Below are 18,097 nucleotides of genomic sequence, written 5' to 3' on the forward strand. Positions count from 1 at the left end.
CACTTTACATGCCACCTCCAAAATTGGATCTTGCTACTATGAAACTAGAGCCGATGTCAAGCAGATGGCACTGAAGAGGTGTTTCGAGAAACCACATTTCCATCAACATGTGTAGTTTTTTTTCCTCAAGGGCCATTTTTTAACTCTGCTGCAGTTTGCAAGACAGTTATGGATTTGGGGCATGGATTAAAGAGCAGGTGAAACTTCATGTGTTGAAATGCAGCTGTTTAATGTGTGGTGCAGATGAATGGGGTATCAAAAGCCTGAGAAGACTGAGGGATACCTACATCTGTCCGATGTTCTGGGATGAATTGCCATGGGAGGCAGTAGCTCACATTTGCAGGTCTTGAGCCCTGTCTGCCCCGCAGCAGGGAGTGTGTTAGGAGCAATCTGTTTTGAAGGGACCATTTTTTCTGCAAATACAGAAGAAACAGCAGCAGCACTGCCAAAGCGTGTTTTGTGATGCAGATCTTGCCGGTGCCGCTGTGCTGCTGAGAAGCTCTGGACGCAGCAGCTTCCTCTTATCCCAAAGCAGATGGTCTGAGGTCATGAGCAGCCCTGGCAGTTACAGGGAATGGCTTAGAGGGCTTCCTCATGCCCTGGGATGTCCGTTCGTGTATCCTACACAGAGCCAGCTTCAGCTGTGACAGGAACTGGTGCTTGGAGCTGGTGGGTGGCTCATCCTGGAGTTTGGGTTTGAACATCGAAGCCAGTGTGGTTGTGGCCGCAGTAAAGCCGAGTTGCCCTGGATCCGTGCAGAAATGATCGGCTGTGGAACAAACTGGGTTGCATACAGTAAAAATACATGGAAATTGAGGTCTGCCTGGTGTTTGCAGATGTGCAAACTCCCTGCTGCAGTCCAGACCTGTCCGGGTTTGTGGTGGTCACCTGCTGCCTGTCAAGCAGCAAGGGTCTGGAGGAAGGTCTCAGCTGGTGTGAGGAGGACCATAGGAGGAGGCTGTGTCTTTCTTGGGCCACCCTCAAGAGCCAAGTGTCTCCCTTTAGAGGACTGGGTGGTCCCGGCACATATGGGCAGTGCTGTTCCCTCCATAGCTCAGTGCTTCCTGCTGGAAGGAGCAACCTGCTGCTGCTCTTGGAGATGTGGCCTGTGTGAAAGGCTGCCTTGTGGGTCTCTGAAACGGAGTTTTAATTTTAGTGATGAATACTGCAGTGTTGAATAGGCAGCGATGTAAAACAGAAGCACAGTGGGGGTGTTAAAGGGTGGTAATAACATGGCTGTCATGAACTAATGTTACTGGGAACAGGCTGTACTGCTGCCTTTTAGCTGTAAAAATGTGTGTTTGCAGAGGAGCAGGAGGCAAAGGGAGGGTGGGCTGTATGAGAGGGGAAGAAGCACCCTGAGCATCCTCAGGGACTGGCTGTTGCCCTCCCTGCCCTGAGAGGCTGCAGGCAACGGGCTGCTCCCTCCACAGTGCCGTGGGGATTGCCCCTACCCTGGGAGCTGCTGTGTTGACCTGTGTGTGCTGGGGGTGTCAGAGCAAAGACTAAAGCTTGCAGAGGGCCTGGGAAAGTTGCAAGGGGTCAGCGCTAACCAGCAGCATCCTTTTCCTCCTCTGTCCCACTGGTGCTCCTTTGAATCCTGCTGCCTTCAGTGTGGGGCTAGTTCTGGGAATATTTTCCAAAGTCACATTTCTTTATACATTGCTCTTTGTCAGGAACATCTTTCCTTGGTCACTTGGTGCCTCAGGTTTCCATAGGCTACTCCTTAAACCCACTTTCACTGTATTTGCTCTCTGTTGCTGATCTTGATCTCTGCTCCATGCTGTATGCGAGACCCGCTCATCTTCCAGCCTAGACTTGTTCTCATTAAGGCTTTGACCTCCCTATGGGATAGTGTTGTGTCCCGAGTGTTGCTGTGTCCTGAGAAAGCCCTGCCAGATGCAGAAACATCTTGAAATCTGCTCTGCCACAAAGTTTCCTGTGATTGTGAAGCCCAGCTCTTCAAAATGTACAGCTTCAAACACTTGTGGACAAAATTTGTGCACAGTCCTTTGTGTGAGCATGAAATAGATACACAGCTCCCCGCTTGCCAGTTTGCAGGTGTTAAGTGGTGGCAAAGACATGGGGAGTGGGAAGTGCTTTCTAACCAGTGGGTTTCCCCAGGTGGGAATTGGAAGGGGTAGAAGCCACATCCAGAGCAACTGTCTACAGAAACTTCTGGAAAGATTTGGGATCTCTGATGCTGATTTAGGACCTCTTATGCTGATGGCTTTATCCATGGAAGAGTGAAACCTCTTAGTTCTTCCTGAGCTGGAGGAGGGCTGCTGACTCCACTTTGTTTGAACTACATGAAAATGTGGGATGGTGTCAGTGCAAGCATTGGTGTAAAGGATGTGTTTCCCTTATAGGTGAAGGAACGTGAGATTATAGTCTTGCTCACCTATGTGCTATACCCTGTGTTATTTCTGGAGATGAATAATATTTAACAATTTACCTTGTTAATCTAATAATCCTGCCTTCCTTACTTAACGTCAGACCTACTGTGGAGCTGCAGTAATGGAATTGTAGCTCTCCCAGCTGCATGGACCTGATCAGAGCTTGAATTGATAGAGGGGATTAGAAATATTTCAGTCCAAAGGTCAGCTTTGTTCGATCAGCACAGAGCATTAGCTTGGCCCTGTGCAATTAGAGACGTTTATGGTGGGAGAGGAATTACGCCTTTCCAAGGGAAAGCTCTGGTTGTTCATCCAAACTGAAGTATTAATAGAAATGCCCAGCTGAGGAGCATAAAAAAAAATAAATCTACTTTTTTTTGGTATCACTTTTGAGTTTCTTTAATGTTTCCCTTTGCTATCCAGAGGGACCTGGACAAGCCTGAGAAGTTCAAGCTTGAGGTTCAACAAAGCCAAGTGCAATGTAATGCACTTGGATCGGAGTAACCCACAGTATCAATACAGGCTGAGATATGAAGGGATGGATATCAGCCTCTTGGAGAAGGTCTTGACGGGGGTGGGGGGGCTGGTGAATGAGAAGCTAGACATGAGCCAGCGATGTGTGCTTGCAGCCTAGAAGGCCAAACATATCTTGGGCAACATCAAAAGATGCATGGCCAGCAGGCTGGAGGAGGTGATTCTGCTCCTCTACTCCTCTCTCATGAGACCGCACCTGGAGCCCTGCCCTCAGCTCTGGAGCCTTCAGCAAAAGAAAGACATGGACCTGTTGGAGCAGGTCCAGAAGAGGCCACAGAAGTGATCAGAGGGCTGGAACACCTGTGAGGAAAGGCTGAGAGAGTTGGGAGTTGTTCAGCCAGGGGAAGAGAAGGCTCTGCGGAGACCTTATTGTGGCCTTTCAGTATTTAAAGGGGACCTACAAGAAAGACGGGGACAAACTTTTTAGTAGGGCTTGTTGAGATAGGACATGGGGTAATGGTTTTAGATATAAGGAAGTAATTTTTACAATGAGGATAGTGAAACAATGGAACAGGTTGCCCAGAGAGGTGATAGAAGCCCCATCCCTGTAAACATTCAAGGTCAAATTGGACTGGGGCTCTGAGTGACCTGATCCAGTGAAAGATGTCTCTGCTTATTGCAGGATGTTGGACAAGATAACCTTTAGAGGTCCTTTCCAACACAAACCGTTGTAAGATTCTGTGATTCTATGATTTTACTTCTTAAAACTTTGGAACAGATGACAGATTAAAGGCAGGATCAGCTATGAGTAAAACTTGTGCTTGTCCTGCTCAGTGAAGGTCTTCTGCTCTCCTGAAGCAGCCTGAGGGGTCACAGCAGGTTGGCCAGAGGGAAGAGCCATGCTTGAGTGAGCAACCAGCTTTCTTCAGGAGAGCACAGAAAGACAGAGAAGCAACTCTGGAAATGTCACCTGGTCAGCAAATGAGATGTCAAGTGATCCACCTTTTTATATTTTTCATAGGTTTTCCATTTCTGGTGTCACAGTGTTGGAATTTCAGACATGCCTTGTGTATGGGAGGATGCTGTTCGCAGGGAGTGTGTTTTGAAGCTTGGGAGGAACAGAGTGTTTTGGGTAGCCCCATAAGCTGGTAGAATTGACTGCACGTAGGAAGGAGCTACATCAAGTCAGTCATGTCCTTTAGTGCCTTGGGAAAGTGGGGTCCCTCTGAAGCCCTCGCAAAGCTGTTTGTGAAACCAAGAAATCACGTAGAGGTGGAAATGTGAGCTTTTGGAGAGAAATGCACTGCTCTTGTGGTCACGCTGTTTTTCTCAAAAAGGGCAGCACAAACTCCCACTGCAAAGGGCAGAGGTTTTGCTGCAGTGTTTGGCTAAAAGGCAGTGAGATGGGGCTTAGTTCTTGGCCAGGGTGAGACCCTGGTGCCCAGTCTGAAGGGTTGTCCTGGGTCCCCACTGGCTTGGAATCCCCCTGCTAGTAACCGTGGTTAAGTGCAGGCAGGAACAATAAAGTTTGACCCATCATCACTCTCTTTTAATCAAAAAGATATTTTATTCTTTGTTAAAATAAACGTTTTCCAGTCCTATTAGATGACTCACTTCTTCTTATGCAGACCTGATATTTAGAATATCTGATGTTTTAATTACCTTCTCAGAGACATGGATTTATTTCAGTTATGTTTGAAGAGATGTGTAAACTAAGTGCAAAGCTAGAGAACATCATTTATAAAGCAGATTCTTTTGGAGACTGCTGAATTTTCACGCTAGGATAAGCCTGTTTTTCTATTAATAAGTATTTTAGCCCCTCAAAATAGTTGGGTGGGTTGTACCCTCAAGATTGTTTTCAATGGGAACCAAAGTACTTAGAAGTGCCTATACTCTGTAAAAGCCAAGAACAAATCTCTCTGGTGCTATAAAATGGTCCAATTTACTGCAGGATGGCAGTTGGAAGATAAAAGTTCATTCTCCCAGGAAAAATTGGATGCAATTTTTGGTGAGTTAGTACTTAAGTGCCTTCATCCTAAAAATTGTGGACTGAGCCCCTGAATTGCCTTGAACTACAGGAAAAAGAGGACCTGTCAGGACCTGGACCAGATACCTGCATGAAGTTCTGGCCCAACCCAGGAGAGCTCCACTGCAGAAGGCGTTGGATGCAGGAACAGAGTCTGCAGGACACGGGACTCACCATTGAACACCCTCACGGTGTGTCTGTAGAAATAGGGCTTGACAGTTTGTCGGAGCTAACACGTATCCAAAATGATATGTTAATGTAGGAAAATGAACTGCTGATTTCTTACCTGGCAAAATCTCTGATATCCCACACCTTTCCTGCCGCAGGAAGATTATGTGTGTGCTGGAATTGGCAGTGTGGAGTATGTGCTGTCTAACGGCATGGTTCAGAGGCAGGAGTTGGTCAGTAAAAAGGGCAGTTGTTGGGTTGCTGGCATCAGCTTGGTATTTTAACTGCAACAGAAAATGTAATGGAAGAAAATTAGTTGGGAGGCATCTGTCCAAAGTAACAGTCAGACTTTTATGAGACTTTCTGGTATTTTTCTGAGTTTATTGGGATTTCCGTATGAAGCAGCATTCCTTGGGTTATGCTTTCTCATGGGTGAGGGATGGCATTGCGGTCTGGTCCCAGCAAAGCTGTCCATGTTGAAATTATTGCAGTGCCTTACAAGAGTACCCGAATCCCACTTGTTTTAATATTTACACGTTATGTGAATAAAGGCATCGCAAGATGGCTGGATCCCAAGTATTTTGCTTTAAAGCATCAAACCTGCCACGGGTTTACTCTGTTAAATGCCTGCTATGGGATTATGTATGCAGGGAGGGCTGGAGATGGTGTATCCTGCGCTTGGGAGGTTTAAGAGGTGATGCTTTGTCTGGCTGAAGGAAATGGGAGCTCTGCCTTTCTCAAAAAAGTGACGATTCTGGTTGTGTCTTGTGTCCCAGTGGTTGCAGCAGGTGGTGGGTCATGTATTTTGTTGATCGAATAGGAGCAGACAGCAGAAGTTAAGTAGATGTGGTGGGATACATTTCTGGGTACCGAAATAGCAGGTTCTGCTTAAAGGTGAAATCCATGCTTTTGCAAGCAAAATTTTAAAAAGCAACTATCAATCCTCAGCTTTCTGTCCTTAAAATGTGGACTGGACTTTTGGGCCAGATTATGCAGGTTTTGTGTACAAAGGCTGATATGGAGGCCAGGGTTTATTTATTTAGTAAATATAATGCCTGGAGGCTTCAATTTATATTTAAAGGCATTTATCAATGTTGCTGTCATGTGCCAGTCCTTTACACTTTATGGAGTGTGAGAACCACAACCTTTGAAGAACAAACTTGTCGTACCTGCTTCATTAGCAGAAATTAGTCTTAATACTTCATGTTATCAAGTTAGTGATAGTTGATATAACATTTTGAGAGTAATTAGGAGCATGAATTTATGCTCGGATAGATGTTTAATTAAAAACTGTAGCAGCTTTGAATTTCATGCTTGAATAATCTTGAGGCTGAAATGTGGGTTTATACCCAAGTGAACCCTGACAGCAGATCTGGAGAGGGGAAAAATTCTTTAGTAGCTCAGATTTTCTCCTATTTGTTTTACACTGTCACAACCATCACAGCGTCTGTAATGGTGCTGAATTTATGAAGATGAAAGCAGATCCTGCAGATCAGCCGGGATGTCATGTAGCCAGATGCAAAACGTGCTTCAGGGAAAGGAGCAGGGAAGTGTTGGAGGATATTTGTGTATTTGAGACCTCCAAAAGCTGTATGCCAAGTCATACTGGCAGTGGTCCTTCAAACCTTGCAGTGCTTCCTGTGAACAGCCAACATGATCCAGTTAAAGTGCCTCCTGGAAATCTCTTCTCCTTCCTCATCATGAATTTCTAGGGGCTTCTGTATGTGAACAGGGAGGAAGAGGAGGGTAAACCTATGCTTATGTCCAAACCAAAGGTGATGGCATGCAGGAGCTTGAGCCCCATGGCAGGATGGGAATGATGGTACCATGTTTTGGATGCTGGGATGTCATGGCAGCAGCAGAGGATGCTGATCCTCTTGCATCTCTCACTCTTACGTACAAGGTGCTAGCAGCAGCTCACCCATCGCCGACATATGGAAAAATCTCAAGCAATACCAGGAGACAAAGAACGCAAGAAGTCGAAATGTTACAGACTGCCAAAGAGTAGATCCGTTCCTTTTCTACAGGCAAACAGACGATCATAGGCTGTTGGCATTGGTTATTAAGCAGGCAGAAGGTGAGGAGGGCACAAGGAGCAAGGATGGCTGCGATGATTGTCGTTCCTCTCTGACTTCCTTCACTCCCATTGCCAAAAATGTTGTTGTTGGTGTAGTCTGAAGGATCAGAAGTGGCTGCTTTACCCTGGAAGGATCTCATTCTCCTGAAGGCTTTGACTCTGGGCAGCTGCACCCTCTCCAGCATCCCCAGGGCAGCTCCCAAGCACAGGGGCACAAAAAAAGGAGGAATTTTAAAAAAAATTAACTTCTATTGGAATTCTATGTAAGTATCTGCAGTCTTACTAGTTTTGTTCCACATCTTTGCTGTTGGGGGAAACAGAGATGACCCCAAGAGCAGGAGTTGGGCTCAATCGCTGTGTGATTTTGCAGTGGAAGTTTCTGCTCTGGTATTGGTTTAAAGGAAAAAAAACCTAACAAGTTATGGTGTGTGGAAGGCACGCAGAAAATAAAAGCTATTGCGACAGGGGCTTTCTGACACTTTTCTTGGACTTGCTACCCGTATCCCAATTTGTTGCTTATTAACAGCAATACAAGGCTCCCAATGGAGAATACAGCCCTTGCGATGCGTCAGTTAATAATTTCAGATTGCCTTGGCTTTGGAAGAAGTGGCTCCACTGCCTGGTCCAGCTGGATGCTTTGGAAGGGCTGCAGGACGTTTGTGCTCCTGTTCCTGCTTCCAGTCTTTGGGGACAGGCACTTCCTTCTGTGTGGTCGATGTGCAGAACAAGGTTGGTGGCTTATGCCGCTGAAAGGCTTGTTGCTACTGTGACATCCTTTAATACATACAGGTCAGATGCTGATTTTATTCCTGTATTGTATCCATCACTTTCAGTTCTCAGACTTTTTCTCCTACCTGTCCTTGTCTATATTGTAAACCCAAGAATGCCTGCATGAGGGTGAAAATCAACTGTTTTTTCCAAACTATGTATGATGGTTTCACTGCAAGTATCAATGCTGAACACTAGATATGTTGAATTAAAAGGGACAGTTAAATGGTGAGGAAAACCAGTTCCACCTCTGTGTTCCACCATGCACAGAGGTGGAAATGTTGATGAAGTTCAACAATGCATTGCTTCAAAGAAACTGTATGAAAAGCAAATCTTTGTTCTGAAGTTCTGATTCTAAATACTTACTGGTTCTACTCCACCTGATTTCGTATGACCTAAGTGTCTCTCATGGCTTACGTTTACATACATTTCAAAGTGGTTTATTTTGTTTTGGTAAATGTTCACGCAGTATTAAGTTCTTACCTTCATCTGTAAATACCTGGGTGGTGGCAGATCCCTGGGAGAAGGGTGCTGTGGGCACACAGGGCTCCTTTTTCCCTTGGCGGGTATTGGAGGCTGGCAGCAGCAATCCACCACAGCAAGGCTTGAGCATTTGCTTAAAATACAAGATGAGATGGTGATATGTCAGATGAAAGCGGGTATAACTAGCAAATACATGGCTTGAAATGCCTCATCACCCTCTCTATTTTGTAGAAGATTCAGTGTGCCGTGGTTGTGTCTGAGCCTCTCGCCTGCTAGTGCTCCATTGGCTTTAATTGAAGAGTCAGTACATGTGGGAGATTCCTGGTCAAGGAAAGAAGGATGAATTTAGGAAGGGGACGATTTGTTTTTGCAAATCATGCTATGTAGGTAGATGATGTCTAGTGATGTACCATTCCTTCCTGATGACAACATCCAGGGGATGCTTCAACCACAGCCTGGTGCTGCTGGGCTGTGTTTTATCCTCTCTCCATATAATTTTATGTGGCATATTTTGAAATTAAGTTCTTTTTCTGTTGTTAGAACGTGCGGTTGCTGAGGACATATAAATTGTGTTAATAAATGAGCGAGGAGCTCTGGTGGGTGAATTGGCTTCCTGGTGAAGTCATAAATTTGGAGAGGATGATGCTGCCTTGCTCCGCAGCCGGCACGTGGACTTGCTCCATGGTGCCATGCCTGGAGACTGGAAGGGCTGGGGAGAGGTCCTCATGTCCAGTAATTTGGAGTTCTTCCTGGAGGTGAGGCGGTGTGAAAAATCATCTCCAATTTGCAGGAGGGCTGGGAAACCTGGGCGCAAGCCCCAGTTCATCAACAAGCATACTGGAGAGAGCAAGGAGAGGGAAGGGGGCGGAGGAGCCTGCAATTGAGGAAAAGCACATATTTGTCCCTATTTCTGCTATGCTGCAGCTTGACCCCTCTCAGCCTCTGCTCCTTGTTCTGTCAGTGGTACGTTAATTATCAATGCTGCAGGGCAGGAACTGCTGTTCCCTGTGTCCTTCACACCGTATCTCATGTGATGGGGCCTTGGGCTGCTCCTGTAGTAAGAAGTGACTGGGGAATAGGGGTGCTTCCCTTTGCCTCCTGGCTTGCCTGCTGGATTTGGTGGCTACTGGTTTTCATGGAGAGCAAGCGTCTTTTCCTCTGGCTCTGCCCAGTTTGTAAGCAGAACACGTGCCCTCAAATGGAGAGGGGCGGAATGATTTAAAATGAGTAATTTTGATATGGTGTTGGATGATCCATTTCTCGGGAGAGACGATAAGGCTGGGAATCGGCTTGCTTGATAGTGGTTGCATTGGTTTTATGACCCTGTCAACAGTTGGGCTCTTTTATAGTTTTCCTCATCGCTTCCAGGCATTTTTCCACTAGGATTGATGTAGTTGAGCACTTTACAACAAGCCATTTATGGCAGTAATTTGCTAATTTTTCAGTTGCTGAGAACTGAGGAGGTCGTATATGTCAAGGAGTTTCTGTTTCCACCCTGGCTCTCGAGCATCTCCTCTAGTTCCATGCTCCCTGCTTGCACCAGCGCTGAATATAGAGTCACTTCCATAGCTAAGAAGGAAATCAGATTTTAAAAGCCTCTCAGCTTTTGCACAATAAACAAATTAATGGGCAAAGTGTATAATGGTGCTAGACAGGATTGATGTCCCTCGGGTGTCCCCAGGTCCGCAAGAGCTGGGGCTGAGACACAAGGGGACCGAAGTCAGTGCTGTGTGGTACCTCAGCAAGCATGTTTCCATCATCACAGCTCCAGCAGACCATTTACAGCCAAGTCAGACTCTGTGCTCAGGAGAGGCCCCAAGCTGGTTTTTTTGCATGGCTTAGCATTAAAGGATATTTCCAGTATTTGTTTGCCAGGAAAATACAGCATTGAAGGCCCTTTACTAATTAATTATAATGGCAGGAGGAAGGGGAGGGAATTGCTTTCCCATCATGGTTGCTGTGATGATACTCCTGAAAAAGCAAAAAAAACCCCACCAAACACGGGGCTGCTGCCAGGGCGGGGAGATTGTTTAAGGATGTTGTTTGTTCACTGTGAGAAAAACATTGCCACCAAGCAAAACAAACCAACTTGTCCCTTTTCTTTTGCAGGGTCGTCATGTTAAAACAGGCCAGCTTGCTGCTATTAAGGTTATGGACGTCACCGGGGTAATGTATCCTCCTCCTCCTGCATCCTTAAATGACAGCTAAGAAGGGAAAGGAGATGGGGTATGATAACGGGTGGCGTTTGAGGGAAGGTTTTCGTTCCTGGAAAGCAAATCCCCTTTGCCTTAATGTGAAATGTGCCATTAAGAGGTTTTGGTTTTAATAAATATGTGAAAGAAAAATAAATCTAGAAGAGTTTTGGAGATTTAAGTAATTTTATGCTGAAACAAAGCAGCATCCAGTGCCAGCAGGGGCTCTTTCAAACGTTTTAATAAAATCCGAAGAAAAACATAGCAACAGAATCATGTATTCGTAACGCATTTCAGTTTCTCCACATTCCTGTTTTTCACCGAAAAGCTGTTGTTCACCAAAACTGTGTGCAGGTATTGTTAGGAATAACTTCACTAGGCAAGTTAAATCACTCCTGTGCATGCTATTGATAAAGAGGAAAAAATGCACCACCCTACTCTCAGAAATCTGGCTTTTTTGAAATTTGTATTGGATTAAGAGAACTAAGAATTGCAAGTTATTGAATTAATAACAGAATTTAGAGGAAAAAAAAATTGATTCTTTCTCGATGGCCGCAGAAGAAAAAATGAGTGGAATTGCTATGATCCCTAAAAACCTAAACAGATGCATTACGGAGGGTCACATGAAAATGCTTTTTCCCAAGTAAATTTTTTTTAGTGCAGTATTATATCTCCCGAAGATCCTGCTTGCTTAAACAATGCCAGGTTTGGGAGCAAGAATGTGTTTCATTGTGGTATTTCTTTTACTGGAATAAGACATTTCAAAATGTAGGGCTTGATCCCAGTCTACCCATCTTATCTTTGACTTACATTTTCCATTAGCTTACAGTAATTCAGCACATACAGAATTGACTCTCTGTGAAAGCAGTCAGCTGGCCTCAGGAGTATGTTTTGAAATAGTTTAGGTGTTGTGGTGTGGTATTAATATCTACAAGACCTTTTATCCAGGTTGGTTTTTTGTGCTAACAGATGAAGTGATGCATGAAAATAAGTCTGTAAATGCGAATTAGATTTGTTTCTGTTTACTTGCAATACCTGTAATTGCCATTTATCTAGTTCTCTTGGGAAGTAGGCTCGAAGGGAATGGGCAGACCCACCAGATGTAACCCCATGGCATAAATAGAAGCGCGATTCCCATGGGATGAAGTCTGAGGTTACAACGAATTTCAGCTAAGAAATCAGAATATTACTTTGAGGGTTTAAATTCGAGTGCACGCTTAGTTCAGTGGTTTTAAAATATCATCTCTTCCAAGCAAAAATGTTGGAGAAACATGTTTTAAGTGAGCTCCCAGCCAGCATCTCATCGAAACCACGTGCCTTGCACTAAACCCCTAAAGGCTCCTGACAACAATGCTTTGTTTAACTCATCTACGCTCTTGCTAATTATCTGTTAGGGAAGATTGCAGCATAGAGGCCCTCAAATTACAGTACTTCATCAGTTTGGGCAACCACTATCTCTGAATTAAGAATTGGGATTCATTTTCCAGGGGCTAGTCCTGCTGTATGCTGTATGACCTACTTCCAGCGATTGATGTAACAGAATTGATTGATGGAGGCAAAGTGTGGCAGCAAAACCTAGTCTGTGGGTTTTGTTGGTTTGGGGGTTGGAGCAGTTACAGCAGCTTGCTATGATCATTCCTTTTTCTTCCTTCCCTCACTGGATTTGCTGGTGGTGATCCATGGCGGTAATCCTGCTTGGAGCAGGAGGTTGGGCTGGAGACCCCTGAGCCTGACCATACAGACAAGTCCTCAGGTGCCATCCAGAGCTCTGATATTTAGGGTTCCCCCACCATCACCGTTTTGAATACTTGAACCTAAAAAGGGACTCGAGAGAAAACCTTAGACCAAGTATCCCTGTGGCTTATCTCCATTTTTTCCTAGAGAGGCAGTGTAAGGTGGGATAAGACTGACAAGCTGGCTAGTGGTCCTCGGAGAGCTGGACCAATCCTCCTTGCTCCCAGCACCACTGAGCATCCAGCTGCTCCTTTGGTTGCAAAGGGCATCAATTTAAAAAAATCCAAACTCCTGGGCCTGATAAACCAGGTGTTACATTCCCTGACTTCCTCGGCAAATGAAAAACAAGCAAATTTGTGTTGACTGCTTGAAGGAAAGAGCTGATGAAGGTCTTCCAGAGCAGTCCTTGGGTTTTCCTTGTAGTGTTTGGGCCCATTCCTCATCCTCTTCAGTGCGTATGCTCTCCTTATTCTTACTAAAGATAATATTGAAAGCTGTTTATGTGAGCTTCACCTAGCTGCTTCTTTTATTTGTTCCTCCTGTCCTCATCTTCAGTCTTCTTTGCTGAATTCTCTGTGGAAGACTGTGGTCATTAAATCACTTTCCATAGTAATTTGAGAAGAAAGCCATTATTCCTGTCTGTGTTCTGTGACACCTGGGAGTCAGGGAGCATTGCTCTTCAAGAAGAGCTGCTCCTGCAGCTTTGCTGTTCTTTGGGGTGTCTTGTCCTTTGCCCATTTGTAAAACTGAAGTCAGGCTGAAGCAGGTGAGGGTCACAAGGGTAATAAAGAAGATTAAACTAGTAACATCCCTTCTGGTCCTTTTATAATAAAGCTCATTGACATCAGGGCACTAACTGCTATTGCACAGCCTGTGGAATTGCAGTGGCCTGGAATTTGGTCGGCTTAAAATAAAACCAGGGTATGTGTGATGGTCATGAAAGCAAAGAGGTAGGACATCAAACCAGGTATCAGTGCAGAGTGCAGTTCCCCTCCCACTGCTGCTTCAGCCATGGCAGCTTTGCAGACTGCACAGAGCGGGGCCACGACAGCCCACGGGAATGGTGCTTGTCACCAGGACCAGGTTAGTCTGGCAGAGAGTTTGTAGACAGGCAATACCTGCCTGCTCCCTGCGTGGTGCTGCCACACCACCAGTAACCCCTGGTGTCCTCAAATGCCTTGTGCTGCTTCCCAGGCGGATAGGCACTGGTATGCCCAGTGTGGAAATACTTCCTCCATGCGATGTTTTCTAGAAAACCATCTTCTTGGACCTTTGATGGGTCTTGAAGGGCGTGCTGATGCTTTGCTGGGGTAACGCAAGTGTGGTTTAGCTTCAGAGCAACATGAGACTCATGTAAATTATGACGTGATTGATAAAGGGATTAGTTTAAAAACGTGGAGAGATGTCTAAACTGCTGGAGATGTGTAATTTGGCTCTGATGCCAAAGTCTGATGCTGGCGCACCTCTGGATGGAGAACATGTCTTCATGCAAGGGCTCAGTTCATGGCCAGAACTTACTTTGCTTGGCCAGCCCCTCCTGGCAGGGACTTACACCTGCAGATATTCATCTGCTGGGCAGCTTCCCAGGGCTCTCTGCTCCCGTGCATGCTGCATGGTTTGAAGCAGCACGGGGGGATGGTAGGTCATTAATGTGAGAGAACTGCTGCCCACCTCAAAATGCGCCAGCACCTTTGGGAACCTGTTCTGGAGGAGATGCCGCGATCTGAATCACTTGGAAACAACGTAATTTCCACAGACCTGAAGATCTGTACTATTTAGATAAGTTCAGAAATGCGATGGGGGATGTGGCAAAGCATGTGTTTTCTCCTTAGGTTTTTGCTCAAGGGTCTGTTTTTAACCAGTTAGACTCCAGTCAAGACCTCAGGCTTCCAGGGCTCTGTGGCAAAAATGGCTGTAAAAAATGGTATAAGGAAATCTAGACGAGGTCAGTAAGAAGTGGGGAGTGTGAAAGTTCACCCATGTGCAAAGAGAAACGGAAGCCTCTGAAGTGCAGTCTCTCAGTGCCTCTGTTCATTTTTTTTCTTTTTGGCTCATCCCAGGATGAAGAGGAAGAGATCAAACAAGAAATTAACATGCTGAAGAAGTATTCTCACCACCGAAATATCGCTACGTATTATGGTGCTTTTATTAAAAAGAACCCACCAGGAATGGATGATCAGCTCTGGGTAAGTTGCTTTCTTTTCTTTAAAATAACTGAGTTTTGACACAAATTATTTCTCCATGTTGTCCTTCCACCACAAACTGTGTTGTACAAAAACCTTATTTTGCAGCCATCTTTTTCGAAGTCACGGCTTTGAAAAGGCTCTTCCTGCACTGCAAAATGCTTCTCCGCTTTGCCATAAAATCTTTGCAGACTGATGATAAAATCATGTTTATTCTGAATTGTCATTAACAACATCTGTGTTACAATATTCAATTGAACATTATTCTGTCCCATAAAAATAAATGGATAACAAAATCAGTTGGAGGGAGCCAGGAGCAATGCTGGGAAGATGGAGGCTTGGGGGACGTATGCTGGGCTTGTGTGATTCCTGACAGCTCTCAGCGCTGCTTTTCATGCTTAGTGTTTCACAGAGCCAGTGCGGGTGAATAAAGAGGAGGGGGCTGGTAAGGGAAGGGTTGGAAGGTCTGTGACTGTTCAGTCATTTCAGTGAAGATTCCTCGAGTTACTGAAGGGCTACAAGCTGCTTTGCCTCCCTGTAAATCCTTGCCTGCCTCCTCTTGCTGCTTCCCTTGTCAGTGGCTTTTTGGCTATTAATCCAGCCCTCCCAAACTGTGGAGGATAGAGTTTAAATCCACCATCTATCTCTGGGGACAGCTGGAGCATCAGAGCCCACCTCCTCACTGGCAGCTGGTGCTCGCGGGGGCTGAGCAGGACAGCAGGCACTACAAGTCCGAGGCTCCGGATGTCGTCGTAAGAGGGATGAAAAAATAATTAAAGTTACTATGCTGTTTTCTGAGCTCAGCTGTACTGATCTGAGTCTGTGGAGCAACGGCCTGCAGCTCCTGTGGGTGTCTGACCGGCAACTGAGACCCTGATTCCTTTAGGGAATCCTTGAAAGGAGAGCTGCCTTGGAGTCACCTTAAATCTAATGACCTGGATGTTGTCATGTAGCGTTTATTTCCTCATAACCAGTTCTGTGTTACCCACAGGTGGCTTCCAAAGTTTTTCTCTGTCTGAACGAGATTGTTAGAGACAAGTTTTTCAGGGGGAACAAATATCCATGGTTCATCTGGAAGGCCATGGGGGTGCTGAAGAGCAGCATCTTTCCTTTAGTTTCTGTATAATCTAGGCTTTATTTTAGCAAAAGGTTCAGTGGCTTCAGCTGCTTGCCCATGTCCACATGCCAAAGCATGGCTGTGGGACCCAGGAGGGTTTGGAGGACATTGCTCCGTGTCACCTGGGACAAAAATGGAGCTGATGGACTTCTGCACTACTTTGTTACTTGAGACTTTCTGGTACACTGAATTATGGGGAAGACTTGGGGGCTTGAATGCCAGGGACTTTTACTTGGATGTTGAGGTTATTTTCGGTTAAAAAACATGTTCTTTGCAGCTGGCCTTGGATTCAGCAAGGAGAAAGGTGTCAAGCTGAGAAATGCTTTTTCATCCCGTGAAATTCCATTTGGCTCTAGGTGGTTTATAATCTGTTTAAAAATAAAAAGTAAAGTAGAAAACCAACCCACAACATTTCCCGCTGTGCTGCTGGAGTGCCTCAGAGGGAAAAAGCCCCACCAACCCTGTACCGAAGCCCTCAATAGAGAGGGAAGACCTCTGCAGCCATGCTCTGCTCAGGGCTTTTTTGCTGCTTGGAGTCAGCATGGTCTGACCAAGGAAGAGGGCTTGTTCTTTTTTATTTCCTCCGTCTCCAGTGCGAAGAGCTCTTGGCATATAAAAATGTTAAAAAATAATGTTTTTTAAATGGTTTGCCCATTCAGAGCAGCCCAGACACCCAAAAAGAGTAGTTCAGTAGAAAACTCCTTGGATTGAGAGGCTCTTTTATCAAATTCTCATCATCATGAAACAGCAGAGGATGCTGTATGTGCTGTCTGACCTCCAGATGCCTAAAGTCAGGAGCAGAACCTGGATTTTCCCTGACTGTTCACCCAGCCATGCAAGGCTGGGAGGTGGTGTTCATCGCCCAGCTGTGCTGCTTGTCTCTTGCTCCCTGGGAAAGGCAGATAGATAATCTGAATTTCTTTTCAGACCACCTACCTCTGCTCTGAATTTTGAGGCCTTTTTCATGGGCTAGTGAAGAAAAAAATGTTGCAAAAGCTGCTTTCCTTGCGTTGAAGAGTGCTGGGGTGTGGGTTTTCTTACGTCTATGCCCAGTGCTGGGGCTGGTGAAGGTATTCATGGGAAAGCTCTTGGCCATGGAGGAGAGATGTGCTGGTGTCACTGTGTTAAATAGCTGTTGTTTCAGGGTCTGATTGAATTAGGACTTGTGCGAACTCTATCAGTCTTTCAACACAGATAAAGGCATGTTTATTTTTCATTGGCCCTTTGTTGAAATAAAACGATTTCTGATAATGCCCAAGTAATTCTTTTTATCGACATTCAGGAGGCTGATACGGAAATAAAAAACAGGGAGCTCTTTCAGTGGAGATTAAGATCTCTTGGAAACGCACGGCAGGCTTCTGACATGAAGTATTGTCATCGCTTCTGCTGTGGTGATGAGCAGGTCTTTCAGTGCTACTGCTCCGTTCGATAGCAGCCACTTGCCCCAAAAGACCAGTTTACTGAACGGGCAAGTTTTCCTGAAGTTAAAGAGAGTTAAAAGAGTGTATTTTTGCAGATGATAATGGAGAAGTCCATCACAAATCTGATCAATTAGGACAAAAGTAAGTAAAAGTCATAGGGACAACCCTTATGGATCATTTAAAAATAGGAGGTAGGCTTATTCCTATGATGGATAAAGCGTTGCTTTCTGGGGGTGCTGTGGACCTTTGGGAGGGATTGTGCCCATCCCTAACCGAGACAAGGGAGTCTTGACCTGGGGAGCTTGTGGTGTAAGAAAGCAAGAAGAGGGTAGGCTGCAGAAGATGGGGAAATGACCCAGGGGATCGTGAGGACCCAGGTTATCAGTTAGCTGCTGCTTCTCAAAATTAACCTCATTAACTTCTGCTTTGCACATACCAGATCTAAGGTAAGGGTCACCAGCATGCACGTAACCTGAAGGGGGGTTGTTTTTAGATAATTGGAGATAGAGGATTGGCAGTGGGAGAGGTCATTCGTTAGGAAGTGTGCCTGTGATGGGGGACATAACTCCCGTGATGGAGGATAGCTGCGTGAAGCTGCAGGTTCTCTGCTTTATTCCTATGCATTACCACACAGTATACATCCATAGGGCAGCAGGGATGCCACCATGCCGGATGTTTGTCATCTTCCCTTGCTGTTTGCGGTGCACTGAAGCCATTAATGGAGAAGCCCCACTAGGCAAGGGCCACAGCACTGAGTTTGGGTCAGAGGGGGCTTTGCAGAGCGCAGGGGCTGAGTGGCAGCTGGCAGCAGCCCCAGGGCAGAGCCCACCCGGCACAGTCCTTGGGGGCCAGCAGCGCTGGCTGCCGATGGATGGCTGCCATGGCAACCCTGCCTGCGCCTGCAGCTGCATCTGTCACAAAGTGGGGGAAAAATTGCTAATAGGCAGGTTGCCAAGTACCTGCTCGAGGCGAGCATGTTAGGATGGCCTCCAGTGTGTCTTTTGCAGGCGGTAATCTGGAGCAATTTTGGGGAAAAAGGAATTAGGGTACCCTGATTT

The 18,097-nt window shown here is 45.7% G+C and overlaps 1 protein-coding gene across 7 annotated transcripts in view; it reads left to right on the forward strand.

Moving 5' to 3' along the window:
* Nucleotides 1–18,097, forward strand: part of TNIK (TRAF2 and NCK interacting kinase) — a 160,292-nt gene that overhangs the window by 74,374 nt on the left and 67,821 nt on the right. For all 7 annotated transcript variants that reach the window (XM_054073961.1, XM_054073955.1, XM_054073956.1 and 4 more), the window contains 2 exons: nucleotides 10,502–10,558; nucleotides 14,379–14,504. In XM_054073961.1, the coding sequence (XP_053929936.1) occupies nucleotides 10,502–10,558; nucleotides 14,379–14,504 (183 nt within the window). The remainder of the gene's footprint in view (nucleotides 1–10,501; nucleotides 10,559–14,378; nucleotides 14,505–18,097) is intronic.

This window comes from Cuculus canorus, chromosome 9 (genome assembly GCF_017976375.1).
Source record: "Cuculus canorus isolate bCucCan1 chromosome 9, bCucCan1.pri, whole genome shotgun sequence".
Lineage (NCBI taxonomy): Eukaryota > Metazoa > Chordata > Aves > Cuculiformes > Cuculidae > Cuculus > Cuculus canorus.